Source organism: Sitophilus oryzae, unplaced genomic scaffold, assembly GCF_002938485.1.
Source record: "Sitophilus oryzae breed Bouriz unplaced genomic scaffold, Soryzae_2.0 scaffold_1745_pilon_pilon, whole genome shotgun sequence".
Lineage (NCBI taxonomy): Eukaryota > Metazoa > Arthropoda > Insecta > Coleoptera > Curculionidae > Sitophilus > Sitophilus oryzae.
Genome location: NW_022146441.1, coordinates 2,240,969 through 2,257,358, shown reverse-complemented (window position 1 = coordinate 2,257,358; position 16,390 = coordinate 2,240,969). Strand labels below are relative to the sequence as shown.

Here is a 16,390-nt window from a genome sequence, read left to right as displayed (position 1 = left end):
TTATTCATAGTATATTTCTATGGTAACATAATTCTGATTCATTGAATTCAATTGACGGGCATTGTTGAATGACGGATCTCTTGACATTCTAATAACGGACTTTGTGTCACAATGACAGCCGTCTGCACACTTTATACATAGCGTTTTATAAAACAAAAAGTCAAATTCATTTAAATACCTCTAGGCGATCTGTGTGCAGAAAAAAATGGAGAAAATTTCAAAGAAAAACCTGAAAAGATATGCAACGGTCAAAACCTTTCTATTTTGCTATCGGTTTTTAACCCACGTCTGTTTCATGACCCAGTTAGCGTTCATGAATAAACAATGACGTGCAATAATTTTACGATATCGTTGTCCGTTTACGATCATTTTGTGAAAGACGATGGATGATCAAATGAAGACTTAAGTTTTATTACTTTGTTAAAAAGTCTGTTTTTTTTTCGATTCTTGTTAGGAGACTGCAATATTTTTTATCTGAACTGGATTCAGAGATTTCCCTTGACTTTTTTAAAAAAAAATCAAATTAAAAATGAAATTTTGAAGGTGAAAGTTACATAGATTAGTCTAAAAACGTGTTGAAAGATTCACCAGGGTATTTATAGGTTATCACTTGAATATTTTTCTAAAAAAAAACATGAGTGCCTCTTATTTTTTTTTGATCAAGCGTGAAAGCTCTCAAGACTAGTTACGCCACTGACATTGAGGAATATTATCGTTTATGTAGAGAAAAGAAAGATGCTACTGCAGGTAAGATTTTGTTCCCGCAAAAGGATAATTTATTCTATAAGGGTCGTTCAAAATGTAGGTATCTATAATTATGGTACACTAATTTAGTTATGACACTAATTCATTCTTTTTGTATTTTATTACAGTAAAATACAGGTAATATTCAATTCAGGTTTAAAGTAATAAATATGAACCATAATTTGGGTTGGGTATTTTTCTGATAGATATTATAACCATGAGCAAATTAAAAAAAAATGGAAGTCAAAATTTTAGAAACCTACTTCAGTCTTTATTATAGTGTATAAAATTAAGAGAGTTTCACCTTCTTTCTTCTTTGCCATTTACATCTTTCATATTTTTTCTACGGCACTGTTTAAAGTGTTGTAATTTGTAATATTTCAAAAAACTTCCAGAAATAAATCAGCTACAAAGGTACATATAGACATAACTTCAAGTTTTTGGGATACATATGAAATGATTTTATTTCATAATAATTTTTGCATTGTTAAAACCTACTCCGTGTCCTGTGTTCCATGAATGCTGACAAATCTTCGTTTTGTTAAAATCGCCCTTTCTTAAATAACCTTTATGTTCTTTAATTCGAACATTTAAGTCCTGATATTATCGCAAAATCGTTAACCCAGATATATCATTTTAGACATATTCAAGATCATAAAATAAATAAATAAACCTTTTTACTCAAAATTTTAGTTTTAAAAGCAATTTTTCTATCGCCTCTCAAAGCGTAAATTAAGCAAAGATATGTTCTATTCTTGTACTGATATACAGTGTAGTAAAAACTTAACAGATTTACACAGACGCCACACACTGTTAAGATGCTTTACCAATATTTATATAAGGTTCAACCTTGCTAGTCGTTCTGTGTTTTCTCAAATTTTTTTTCAGCATACTAAAATAAAAAGAAGATTCGTTTTCTTAACTTTCATATAATAGGTTTCTTAAATCTTGCAATTAGAAGAAGTTAACCCTTTAATATAGCATTCTAAAAATTTATTTTTTATGCAACTTTTGCACATGTTCATAATTTATGTAAAGATAAACTTCATTAGGAATCAAAATTCTATTATTTGTTGCATGTTTCGTATATACAATATTATGTAAATTTATACAGGGGGGGGGGGGCTATGCGTGAAAATAATTTGAATAAGAATTTTAGTTTTTCAATCGTGCTTGGCGTGCTAAGGAAACTAGGTAATAAATTTATTTTAAAAAGGAAGTAACCGTTTCCATGTGTACTTCCTGCATTTCTTTTTTGTATAAGCCTAACCCATATAATATTTCAAATCACAGTAGACCAGTACATTTTTAATTAATAAAATAATATGCTGTTATACATAATAAATTAAAAAAATCTACTTTTTTTCAAACGTCACAAAAGTTTTAATTTTTGCGACGCGATTGACAATATAAAAAAGTCATTTTAACGCCTAGGCATAAAAGTGCGAAAATATATTATTAAACTGACATAAAGTGTCAAATTCAACGAGCGTAACCATAGTTTCTCGATATATAACTACATACAAGGTATGACTTTGAACTCTTTTTGTATTATTTGAAACGTTTGAAATTGTTTAAAACATTATTTGAGCCGTATGAAAAAAAAAGGCATGTTCTCTTCGCAATAAAAATGACTTATTGTGCCTCGGCTGTATGTCAAACGTACAGCCTCTGTACAGCCAAACCAAACCACAGAAAGTGTCATTTTTACTCCCAATAAAACAATATACTATTGAATTAAAATGTCAAATAACTGTCACTTTTGTTATACAAGGGATCTCTTAGATAAGTGCAAGTATGTTAAGTTGGAATATATTTCCACCCAAAAAAGACAAAATGGGTGTGTTTTACATATTTACTCATATGACCTCGAAATTATGTTTTTCTCGTGTCCCCCATCAAAAACTAATTGGGGTATTAAAAAACCCCATGGGGTACTAAACAACCCCACGTCATCCCGACCGGGGTACAAAAATACCCCACGTAGAAAAACGCCGCGAGCAACGAAAGGTTAAAAAAACAAAAACAGGTACTCACCGGCGGTGGTTCCTTGCGTCTGCGCCTTCCTCTTCACCTTCTCCTGTCCCTTTTTCACCCCCAGCCTGAAGCTGGCCAACCGCTGCAGGAATCCCCCCAAACCCGACCTGTTGTTCTTCGTCGAGGATTTCGCGTCGCGCGTCGACGACCGCGGCATCGCGTCGCCCTCGCCGTCCATCCTTCCGACGACGTTCGGCTGTTTCGCGACGTTCGACTGTCTCTGGCGTTCCACGTTCGTTTGTTGTTGATGTTGAGCGGTGGCGGCGGGCCGCGGTTCGTGGCCGTAGTAGTGGTGGTGGTAGGGGTGTTTGCCGGAGCCGGACGACGATTGCAGCAGGCTATTTTTGCTGTCCGCCGCGCCGCTCGAGTTCAGCAGTTTGGCGGTGTTGTCTGTGCGGAGGGAAAAAGAGAGAAAAAAAGCGGTGATGCCGAGTTTACGGAAATTTCACTAAATTTAGGGAAAAACGCAAAATTTCCGAAAAATCATCGTTAACCTAAAATTTAGTAAACCCAATACAAATTCACGTCAAACAAAAATATAGAAAAACTCCTCTTCAGTCAGCTTAAATAATTTATAACTGTTTTTGAATTTATAGTTAATTAACGGTTAAAAGACGCCCAAATTGAATTTTTAATAATATCTCAATTTTTTCAAATGGAACAAGGGTGGCACATTTTTTTACGAATAATTTGCTATCACACACTTGGTATTTCGAGTCAAATTGTCGTTCTGAACCGCATGCATATAGGTAAACCATATGCGAAAATGTCAAAAGTTGACATATGATATGTCATTCTATTCAGAGTGTCATTTGCTATCGAATAAAGAAATATACCGAGGGTGCCATTTAAAAATCAAAATTTGTAGTAATTTTCTTTGAAACTGGAAGTGATCAAAAACAATTGAATACGTCAATCAATCCTAATTTATGTCATATACTAACATACCAAATCTGTTTTTTTTTTGGAAAAATAAAAAAGTTATAGGGGTGAGCCTGAATTGAGGTTGAAAATTATTAAGTCAGCGAAAATGTTCAACCAAATGTGACCCATCTTTAAGAAATAAAATTTCAAGAATGATGGTGGTGATGCCAAGTTTCGGAAAATTTCTCTAAATTTAGGAGAAAACGGAATATTTTAGAAAAAATGTCTTTATTTGATTATTACAGAGCCTGGATACATAGAAACTACTGAGTATATAACGATAAATATCATGAGGCAAGCTCAAAAACTGCCTCTCAACCGAGAGATATAATAGATTTTCAAAGCATACCTAGTGATCAGTTAGAAATTCTCTTACCAGTAGTGCTGTTGTCGTCGTTCAAGCTATTTTGACTGAGAGTTTTCAAATCCAACTGGGTGTGCTTGTACTGAATACCATCCGCATCAACGTAAGCCTTGATGGTACAACCGTCCTTATCTTTCTTAACCATTTGGGAACCTGAAATAAATTCAAATAATTTGAATTAATAAAAAATTTCAAAGAAAATGTGTCATGAAAATGATTTATTGATGTTGTAGGAGATTTGAACCAATTTGAACACCCAACAGTTATTATTTTATGTTTTTGTGACGTATTTTTGAAACAATATGCAGTGTGGAACAGAAATAATTTTGATTTGTGTGCATTGCTCTGTGGAGAAAATGATTTTTTTATTAACAAATCAATGAGTCTAAAATTTCTAGACCATTCTGTTAAGGTATCCTAATATTATAGATATACAGGGTGGTCCGAACTGTATTCCGGAAACTTCGGCAGCATATTCTGCAGATAAAAATAAGAAATAAGTCAAAAAGTTCGTACAAATGCATGTTCTAAAATGCTTAGTTTCGGAGATACAGGGTGTAGAAGTTTCATTTTTATTTCGATTTTTTCCAAATAATTTCTGAAGTACTGTCAATAATTGGATGAAAATTGGTGTCTGGGAGTTTTTTGACACGAAAAATTTGATTTTGATGTCAATATGACTCCTACTAGTAGAGGGCGCCACCTACATATTTTTTAACTGGTTTGGAGAGTAATAACTTTTCTTCCGTACCTGTATAAAACTACCGTGTAAAAAATATACATTTACGACGTTTTCCACGTGAAAAAGGTCTCTTGGTAAAAATCGCTACGAGTAATGGTTTTCGAGATATTTAGAATCGAAATTATCAATACCTGTCATCATTGACATAAATTAAACACGTTGACTAAATAGTTATTAGACTGATATCATAAATTTGAAATGTTTTTGTGCTAAAAGTTTAACAGAAACTGTTTTATCGTCATTTTTTGCAGAAAAATTAATAAAATAATGTCATGTATTGACTATTTCCATTCTAAATATCTTGAGAACGGTTGCTCGTAGCGATTTTTACAAAGAGATATTTTTTACGTAAAAAGTCACAGAGATGTATATTTTTTCACTCAGTAGTTTTATACAGGTACGGACAAAAAATTATTGCGCTTCAAAACAGTGAAAACACATGTAGGTGGCGCCCTCTACTAGTAGGAGTCATATTGACATCAAAATCAAATTTCTCATGTCAAAAAACTCCCAGACACCAATTTTTATCCAAATATTGATGTTACTTCAGAAATTATTTAGAAAAAATCAAAATAAAAATGAAAGTTCTACACCCTGTATCTCTGAAACTAAGCATTTTAGGACATACATTTATATAACTTACATTATATAACTTTTTTACTTATTTTTATCTGCAGAATATGCTTCCGAAGTTTCCGGAATACAGTTCGGACCACCCTGTATATTATCACCTCATTATTTACAAATTTTATTGTAATCGAATTTTTATAGCAATCATCTTTATAACAAAGTTAGGAAAAAATTTGCTTTAAAAATACCAAAACCAAACATTAATCAACGAAATAAAAATAATCTTACAACGTGTATATCATGGGTTTGCTGCAAAAACTCACAAAGTTAATATCTGCTAATATTCTATTAAAATTTCATCACACCCATTATTCAATTTCAAGGAAAACTATATCAAACATTATGAATTTGTATGTCTGAATTTTTTAAAACACTGGTTTTTGTATAAAACAGAACAGTTTTACAGGTTGTCAAATACAGGATGATATGCACAGACTTCGTATTATATCACTAGATATCATGCTATATTTGATAAGTTGTATTTTGAATGATATATGTTTATTTTATTGATGATAATTTACAGTAAATTTAGCTTATATTAAGCATAATAGTAATTTAATCAATTTTAAACAAAAGTTTTTTAAACAGAGCTTACTACCACACTTTATTTTCATGACCTATATACAGGGCGCGTCTTAAATAAATGCAAATATATTCAGGGCTGGTAGACCTCGACAAAAGAAACATATTTTCTCTTTGCCGTTTTTTTTTAAAAGTCCAAAATAACAGAGTTATTTTTTGCTTAAATTTCTTCTTCTTGTAAATTTAATCTACTACCTATGTTGCCATATCAAAAAATTATGTTTTTAGCTAAAAAAATTTCTAAAATTTTTCTAAAAAAAAATTTCTAAAAAAAAAATTTCTAAAATTTTTTTCAAAAAATTCCAAATTTTTAGAAAAAAATATAATCGTGTTTCTGGGGTCGAAATATTCTACCCCTAAAAATATTCGCGCTTATTTGAGACTCACCCTGAGTTGTTGCACTGACAAAACCATAAGATGAGCTAAGAAAATAATGAAACCCTCTGAGAATAATGCAGTATGATAAAAAAATGGCGTCACACTGACCTTAGAAATGACTATCAACAAAAAATTGTCACTTATAATATCACAAGAGCTTAAATTATTTTCGGAAATTTTTTTGAGGGCACGAATATTTTGAAAATTATCCCGAGTCGAAGACGAGGGATAATTTTCCTAAAATATTCGTGCCCGAAAGAAAATTTCCAGGAATAATTTAAGCTTGCGTGGTATTCGGTAAGAAAATTTCACACCTAAATTTGAAACAAAAATTTTAATCCAACATGACATTTTAAAATAATTTCAATTTGTTAAGTTGGCCAAGGTATTGCTAAAACTCAAATGGGTAATATTTCAATATATAGACATTGTAGTTCATTCACATTATGATTGTAGATCTTATGTTTACCTTTTCAACTGTCAAAAAATTTCCGGAAATTTTTTCAGTTGCCATGGTAACTAGTCAACATTAAAGCATGTTATTGGTTGAAAAGTAGCGGTGTGAAATTTTCAGGCAAATCCCTATATGTGAGTGATTTCAAGATTTGACATATACATTTCTCAAAAACTAATATTTTATTTAGAAAAACAGTAAAAGCTTCTAATCCCAAATCGATTTTCAAAAAATTTACGTGTGATTTTTCAGTCAACTTTCTACTATTTTTCTTGAAGTTTGTATATAAATTTTCAATAAAGAAATCGGCGATACACAGAGTGTAAAGAAATACTGTACCTAGTTTCACAGGGTGATTTCACGTGAGCCTGCCCGAAGAGTTACAACCCTTAAAAGGGTAGACAAAAATAATATATTTTGTTTATTTTTAAGACCATTTGGTGAACCGTTTTGATAATATAAAAAATTACAAGATATGTTTCAAGTGATGGCTGTAAGGGCTGTGAAGACCTTCAATCGCTACTTCCTCACGAAGCATCTTATGCCGGGTCCAGACCAAGCAGACAAAACAATGACAAGACAGAAACAGTCATGTTTTACGACAAAATTGCGTCAAATTCAATACATTTATGCGACATTTTTGTCTCAGTTTTGTTTTGTTTCAAAATTCGGAGACTTTTCAATGTCCCGTCTCGAGTCGGTAAAGATCAAAGTGTCTATACAGGGTGGCCCATCGAAAACGTTCCGCAAGGCATAACGGCCAGGGTAATTTTTTTTTCAGAAAATTCAAAAACACGTCAATTTTGTTTGTGAGGGGGCCAACTTTTGCCCCAAAAATTATTGCAAAATCTTCAATCTTCTATATATAATTACGATAAATTCCTTCGACCAATTTGCAGTTTTTTCTTATTATTTCTAGATGTTTACGCATTTTTTCACTTGCCACAAGGTTGAATGATCAGGTTAGGTAGAGTGTATTTTCTTTTTGAACGGTGTAGTTAATCGGCACAACTGTCGGTACTGGGCTGAGGACAACCCCAGGGGTTTTCACGAGGTGCACACACAAAACCCTCAGAAATTGAAAGTGTGGGCTGGTATTTTTAGAAATTCTATTGTGTGAGTCCTTTTTTTCTTCCTGGAAACCTAACAGGTGATATGAACTTGGATTTACTGGAAAATACCATCGACCCAGCCCTAACTGACATCATATAGAACAATCCTGGATACGTTGAAGCAGAACTAATATTTCAACAAGACGGTGCACCTCCACATTACTCTCAAAATGTGCGTAATTATTTAAACAATAACTTTCCCGTTCGGTGGATAAGACGAAGGGGTGCAATTGAGTAGCCTCCCCGGTCACCCGACTTAACTCCTTTAGACTTTTTTCTATGGGGACACATAAAAAGTAGTAGTGGGAACTATCGAATGAATACTATAGAAACATTCGATAGTTGCAATTCATTCGAATAATTCGATAGTTAGTAAGAAAACATTCGTTGAAAACTATTCGAATAAAAATTATCGAATAGATCCGTCATCTGCCTTGAAATATTGTATTCTAGTAATTCGGCAGCAAAAACCATTCATTTATAAAATTCATTCATTTATGAAATTCATTTATTCGTCAGGATCGATTATAATAAAATATTAACTGAATTTTAGTTGTCGCCCGGCGACGTAGGTTTCTTTCCGAGAAACCCGACAGCTATGAAAGAAGCCGGCATCTTTGATTTTTTGCGGAGTCAGATATAGATAAGGACACATTATTTTTTTTTATTGAGGTGCTAGTATTTACACAGAAAATACATTATGAAGGGCGCTGTTGCCATATTTTGGTATTAGTTGATATTAGCAAAGAATATTATTGTTTGGCTTTAGTTAGTTAGGGATAGTATGTCTATATATTCTGCTTTTTTTTATTAATATTTTGTTGTTACACTGCAATAATACTTGTTATTTTGGATGTAGGAAAATGATTTTTAATGTTTTTAAGCAAAGACTGGTTTAATAAATAATAATAACAGTAATAATTTGTTATACCTATTAACAACAAAATTTAAAATCATTTAATATAAATATTTTTTTAAGTAGTAGCAAAATATAAACAACAAATTAGATGTCAAAATTATTTATATTAGATCCTATTTAAAAATAATATAGTCTCTAAATTTTTTGTGTGTGGCAACGTTGGTTTATTAAATAATAATAATTACAGAACTAATTTGTTATATTAACAACAAATTTTTAAATCATGAAATATAAACATTTATTAATTTTCTAAGCATGCAGTGTAATGGAAGGAAAATATAAATAAAAAATTAGAAATCAAAATTATTTATATTAGGTGCTTTATATTATTATTTAAAAATTATATTTACTTTTACTGGCATTTACTTTAAAAAATAAATGAAATATTTCTTCGCAAAAAACTACATGTAAGAGAATTAGCATAAACAAAGTACAAACATCGTTAACTTTTTTTTAAATTGGCACGTGTAAAACTTCTAATTTTCTCACCCCATAGTTTGAGTTCGATAACCCCATTTACTTAACCACATTACTTAAATATGATTATTAAGTTCAACTAATTCAAATTATTAAAACATCTAAAATACAAATATGTATTTTTAAAATTAATTCTAAGTTCATCTCATCTCTCTTAAAAGTTGCTACTTCTCAAAATTTCCCATTAAAAAATAGACCATATACCATATGAAATTAAATAATTGAAAGATCGGACTACGGAAAACCACACAAATTTTCGGAAAAATTTTGACCACCTGCACATGCACACAAATCGTCAATAAATAAAATTAAAAAATAATTACTATTTTAGTATTTTAACTATTTTAATAAACGCAAAAATAGCACAGTATTTATACGGCGAAGTTATAAAAATTTGGAAGAACTAATAATGCACTGACGCATAAAAAAATCAAACGAATACTAAATTTCATTTATCAAAAGCATTCGATAGGTAGTCGTGGCTCAACGATAACCATTTAGTCGCACGGCGAGGTTGTCACATATGCTTTAGTATACAAATGAATGAATGATTTTATTCGAATAAAACCATTCGATAGTTGAAATCATTCATTCATTAACCATTCGATAGGCTAATTCATTCGATAGTTCCCATCGCTAATAAAAAGTAAAGTGTATAGCACTCCATCCGCCTCATTAGAAGACCTGCAAAGACGAATTATTGATGTTTGTCGCGAAGTGACCCCGCAAGTTCTTCAGAATGTTCTAGAACGGATTGAAAATAATTTGTTTTACTGTATGGAGGTTGACGGGCAACATTTTCAGCATTTGCTTCATTAGTAAGATAAGTTTTTTTTAATTAATTCAATTTTTGCGTTTTTTGCAAAAAGTACTTTTCAAATTTCAATCTTTCATATTTTCAAAATGACCCGACCGATTTTTAAAAACGAAGTGGGGAAATATAGAGAATAGAAAGCCCTTTTCATTGAGACGCCACTTGACCCCCCTTCCCATTTGAAAAAAATTGGGGGATGTCACCCTCGCTTAGAAGGTTGAAGATTTTGCAATAATTTTTGGGGCAAAAGTTGTCCCCCTCACAAACAAAATTGATGTGTTTTTGGATTTTTTGAAAAAAAAAATACCCTGGCTGTTATGCCTTGCGGAACGTTTTCGATGGGCCACCCTGTATATTCATAGAAACTTTGCTTTTATTTGCTTGGTACACTATTTTGTTACACCCTGAATATGTCATTTATTAAAAATAATTTCATAAACCATTGTGATGACATTTTTTTATCAATTTCACTAGTATTGTCAGTGTAAAAACCCGCAGTTAGATACCTCTGCGCTTGAGCTTGGACATATCAGGCTGACTCTTGCTCATCTCCACATCATCGTCCCTAAACTTGTTCAGATGATCAATGAATTCTCTCTTGTACATCACACCATCTGTATCGCTGAGATCGGGCTGGGACACGCTTCTTCTCGACTGCGGTCTGGGGTACCTCGCCCTTGGTTTGACCAGTTTTTGAGGGGGTGGACTTCGTACAGGTTCTGGCGATGACGAGTCCAGAGAGTAAGAAGATTCACGGTCTGGGGTGGCTGTGGAGACGCTGGCATCGTCTCCCCAGTTCACTTCGGCTACTACTGGAGCAAACGTCACACCTGGAATAAAATTAAGAGATATTTAAAATAATTTTCTCACACAGTAATTGGTATTGATTGTAGTCTTTTTTAAACAGTCCATTTTATGTATTGTGTTTTTTCCGAGCAATAATGATTAGAGTCTTTAAGAGTCCATTAACAGTAGCAAAATAAGCGTTAGGAATTTAACGTTTTTTATAAAACTGGCTAGGTATTTTTACACAAATGAAGAAGGATTAATGATAAAAGATTATACTATATCCATATTGTATCACATTTTTAGACAACTTCTTTATTTTTAAGATTTTGATGGTCAAACGTCAACGAAATATTCCTTATGTTTGGACTAAATTTTCTCGAAAATAAAGACATAATTTAAAATTCTGTTACAATACGGAAATAGATTGAAGTTTTGTGATTACTGTGATATATAGTTGATATGGTTTTGTAATAAGTTGCTCGCTATTTTATTGCAAATGCTGAAGCTCTGCAAACCTTAATCAAGCCTTAATTAAAGCAAGTGTGTTTGGAATTTGTGGGTGTGGCTTAACACGACAGGATCGGGCTAAGCCTTAGGGCAGATTTCTGAAATATAATATATATTTCCATCGGCCACACACCCGCTTTTCGCGACCCTTGAGAGCGACCTGAAAGTACAACGTAATAGATTCTTAAAAATCTGCACTTCGCAGCTACTAAGAAATATACGGGTTAATACGACTCTATAGTCGGTTTGCCATGTTTTGCCTTCTGCAAGTTAGTGCTGCATTGTTGCAGAAAAATTAAAGACAATTAGCAGCACAGCTCATTCACAATCAACAACAGTTTGTTGACTGAAACTGTCAGATATCAGATAAAAAGTTCTGTCAAAAAAGTTACTGATATTCTTAAAATTGAGTGCCTGAACGAATCAGATACTTTTAGTGAAATAGAAAAGGAAAATAATAAAACAAGTGACGGTTCTTCCTCTTCTTGCAAAAATCAACACAAAATGTCATAATTGTCAAAAGTAAAATGTCATCACTTCCCCTAGGAGATGCAAGACCTTGTCGTTGGTGGTAAAGCTCCTGGTCAGGTGCTGGGTGGAATCCCCTCTAGCACTTGGCTTGGTCTAAGAAGCATCTCACTCATCGTCTTGTCCCTAACTGTAGTTTCGTGGCCAGGGAATTGCACCAAGACATATAACGATACCGGGCGGGGCTACGGACAGCCTCAACCTTGGGGCACCGGGGGGCACCCCATTGTATTTTACCCCTTACTTCTACATGCGGGGCTCTGTAGAAGTGGACCAACTGTCCCTAGCGACTCATAGGAACACTATGAGATCTGGTAATAATAGTAATAAAAAACGTCACCGGTGAAGCTGTGGGGAAACCCCCTAGCAACACTGGGAACAGTAACAATGAAAGTTCCAAGGGGCCAAACCCAAAGAGAACTACAGGAGAGGTGGCTGACACTTGCGTGAGACCATCCTCCGCAAGTGGCATACAAGCTACCACCTCCTCCAAGGGTCGGGAGCCTACCTCCTACCTCTAAACCCAACAGGCGACACAAGCTACCGTTTCGTCTACCCGGCCTGGGTCGTAGCTCCTCGACTGTGAGGGACACGGGTCTCCGTAGGAAGTCCTGGGACTGTATGATGAGTTATAACTCAAGAAAGGGGGACACAATAGATCTCTAAGGTCGCAGAGATTAACCCCCCTCCCACTTATTCTAAATTCTAAAATTCTAAAATGTCATCAACTTTTGACATTTCTAAATATAAGACCAATGCCGTCTCTAATAGAACAGCCTCGGAGCGAGATTTATGACGTCACGCTAGTTAGATACTACGGATTAATAAATATGTTGTAGAATACATGAAAAACATAATTATTCCTCGTATTTTTGGTATGTATTTTAAAAATGATATAGTTTACATGAAATATACATAATATACAGTTAATACATATTTATAGTAATATATACACCAGATATATATTATATATAATATATACACCAGATATACATATTTATAGTAATAAATAATTTGGCAAATAAACTATGAACCATACAAATGCAGCAGATGTTTTACAATATACAAATATGTGGTCATCTTTTGACAAGTTTATATTAATTTATTCATTGCAGTAAACATTATGTGGTGTTAGGTTAGGTAGGAATATTTTATATGTAATTTTTTGAATTATATTCGACACTATTTTTTTCATATGACACAAGACTGATAAAGGCTATAATATTAGCCGAAACGTTTTTTTTAAACCAAAAAAAAATGAAAAACCAAATGAAAACTTAATCAGCGTTTTTCCCGAACCTAAATCCCAAGAAAATCAAAAATCTTAGAATAATTTTACATATAAAATGACAGCGATCTTTATTTCATAGCCATCGTTGACGCCTTTTTTTCTATGATATTGTATTATTTGCAAATATAGTTTTTCGAGCATTGATACTTGCAAAATATACATATAAATTTTGTAAATGCAAATAATAATACGTCACTATGTAGATATTGAATGTTTTCTGTTAAATTAGATCGATTTTCAAACCCCAAAATTTAAAATATATTTTACATTTTACCCATTATCTTATGTACCTACCTATTAATTATTTGTACATTGTAAAAAATTTGCTGCATTTGTATAGTTCATAGTTTATTTGCCATAGTATTTATTACTATAAATAGGTATATATATTGTATTTATTAACTGTATATTATGTATATTTCATGTAAACGAAAATCTAGGAACTAGTGGGGTCAGTGGCGCATCTAGAGTTTGAGTCTGGGAGATGTAGTGTGAATATTCAAAAAAGTACTAAATTTGAATTACATTTTTGCTGGAAAGTATTGTAACTGTGGAAAAAATCTACTTGGATTGGTTTGGATATTCTGTTTTAATTTGTATTATTAACTTTTTTGTAACAATTTTATTTTATACCAAATTTGATTTTATTAATTAATTTCTTTCTGGGAGGGGTAATTGTATAGGGCTTGTTTCTCTCTACAATTTCCTGTTTCACAATGTACTGTTTGTGTCCGGGAAGGGTTCATAGTTTCATAGTTGTCGATTTTCGAAAGAAATCAGTACATGTATATTATTTCCTATATTTTTCATTTTATTGATTTTATGGAAAGCACTGTTCATTTAAATGTTGTATCCTATGTTATAGGGCTCGTTTCTCTCTACAATTTCCTGTCTCACAATGTACCGTTTGTGTCCGGGAAGGGATCATAGTTTCATCGTTGTCTATTTTTGAAAGAAATCAGAACATGTATATTATTTCGTATATTTTTCATTTTACTGATTTTATGGAAAGAACTGTTCATTAAAATGTTGTATCCTACGTTATAGGGCTTGTTTCTCTCTACAATTTCCTGTTTCACAATGTACCGTTTGTATCGGGGAAGGGATCATAGTTTCATAGTTGCCGATTTTCGAAAGAAATCAGTTCATGTATATTATTTCGTATATTATTCATTTTATTGATTTTATGGAAAGCACTGTTCATTAAAATGTTATATCCTATGTTATAGGGCTTGTTTCTCTCTACAATTTCCTGTCTCACAATGTACCGTTTGTGTCCGGGAAGGGTTCATAGTTTCATAGTTGTCGATTTTCGAAAGTAATAATTAAAATAAATTAATTTCTTTCTGGGAGGGGTAATTACCCCCATTACCCCTCCCGTATATGCGCCCCTGAGTGGGGTTGGGAAATGATGTTACGAATCTTCAACAGGAAATTATCCAAAATGAGAACGAAATAAAGCTTCTATGTTGGTCTTTGACTGATTGTTCTACATAACGGCCTCTATATTTTTACATGTTTATGTATTAAGTACTAAAAACGTAACGATGAGTTTAAGAGGATATAAAACAGAAAACTAATCAATGTTTATTTCGTTTTAATGATCTACAATTTCAAGATGGACGGTTAAAATAATAATAAACCTTGTTGTAACTACCTCCTACACGTTTTTCTTAAATATCTCCAAAATTCAGGCATTATTAACAAAATTTTACTCCTAATATTCAAATGAAATCAGTTATATTTGATGTCAGTTAAACAAAGCAATTCATTGTTGCCAACCATGGACATATTCGGCGCCGGACTGACCAACTGGAATTTAAATTTCGCGCTGGGGATTCAGGTGGTAGCTCTGCTATAAAAAATGTCAAGTTGCCACATTTATTTATTTATATTTTCTGACATTGTCATTGCAGTCGAACAGTGTTCATTTTAGAACCTCTTAAGTGTACAAGATAGCTTAATAGCCGTAAAAAACTCATCGCAACTTTATTAAAATATTTTGACCGGGAAAGCTTGTTTCCTAAAATATCTGGATTAAAAGAAAATATGTAAAAGTGAGCAACGCTGTGCCGGTCAAGCTTAATCACGTGACTAAAAGTTTAATTGGTATGAACTATAGTTATTTAATTTCAGTTGTTTTTTAATTTAAGTATGAATTATACAGAGGCGAGTCTTAAATAAGTGCAAATACTTTCAGGGCTGGTAGATCTCGATAAAATAAACATTTTTTCTCTTTACCGTTTTTCAAATAAGTCCAAAATAACTGAGTTATTCAAAGAAGAAAAATTAAAAAAAAATATATTTATTTTTAAAAAATTTTGAAAGCCACCGGATTCTTTCTGTATTGATGTATAGGGTGGGTCAAATTCGACGCTTTTAAATGGAAACACCCTTTTCTATAGGAGATAGACGAAAACTAATATCGGTGTCTGGAGCTCAATTTTCATCAAAAACATGATGGTGAAAACCGCACATCAATATCTGTTACCGTTTCGGAGTTACGGGGTCTTTTTCAAAAATGTGCATTTTTAACAAATCCCTGTAACTTTTTTGCTATGGAAAATTTTGTATTTCTATGAAAACAATTCCAAAGCACCTTTTTACGTAGAATTTAATGGTTTAAGTATAATTTTTTTTAAATTAATAATTTAAGAGTTATCAACAGAAAAATTGATTTTTTATTTGGAACACCCTCTATATTTTTAATTAACTGAAAAGAATTTAAAATTACCTTTCCAAAAATATAGCACACTTGATATTTTGTTATAATCCCCTTCGAAATACAGAATTTTTAAAAGTTCGCCACTTTTAACTAGTAGGATTTGGACCCCGTATTGCCCTTAATGGAACTCGAAAACATATTTCCAGCAAAATGACGCACCGCCTCTGAATGCTGAAGTTATCAGCAAATTTTTGCAGCCAATTTCAAGAATAATTGAATAGTTAACCAAGATCCCAGCCGTTGGCCGTCGAGGCTGCCTGACTTAGTGCCCACGGATCTAATCCTATGGATATATTTGCGGAAGAATAAAGGTTTCTTATTCTTCCGTATAATCTAGAAAAGAATTAGAAATACTTAGCAGTTATGAGAGGGT

General features: G+C 32.6%; 1 protein-coding gene across 5 annotated transcripts in view; it reads right to left on the bottom strand.

The window, feature by feature from the left end:
* LOC115881940 overlaps window positions 1-16,390 on the bottom strand; it is a 167,357-nt gene that overhangs the window by 58,565 nt on the left and 92,402 nt on the right. For all 5 annotated transcript variants that reach the window (XM_030899667.1, XM_030899670.1, XM_030899669.1 and 2 more), the window contains exons 7-9: window positions 10,684-11,007; window positions 4,082-4,222; window positions 2,782-3,171 (exon numbers count right to left, since the gene is read on the bottom strand). In XM_030899667.1, coding sequence (XP_030755527.1) covers window positions 2,782-3,171; window positions 4,082-4,222; window positions 10,684-11,007 — 855 coding nt within the window. The remainder of the gene's footprint in view (window positions 1-2,781; window positions 3,172-4,081; window positions 4,223-10,683; window positions 11,008-16,390) is intronic.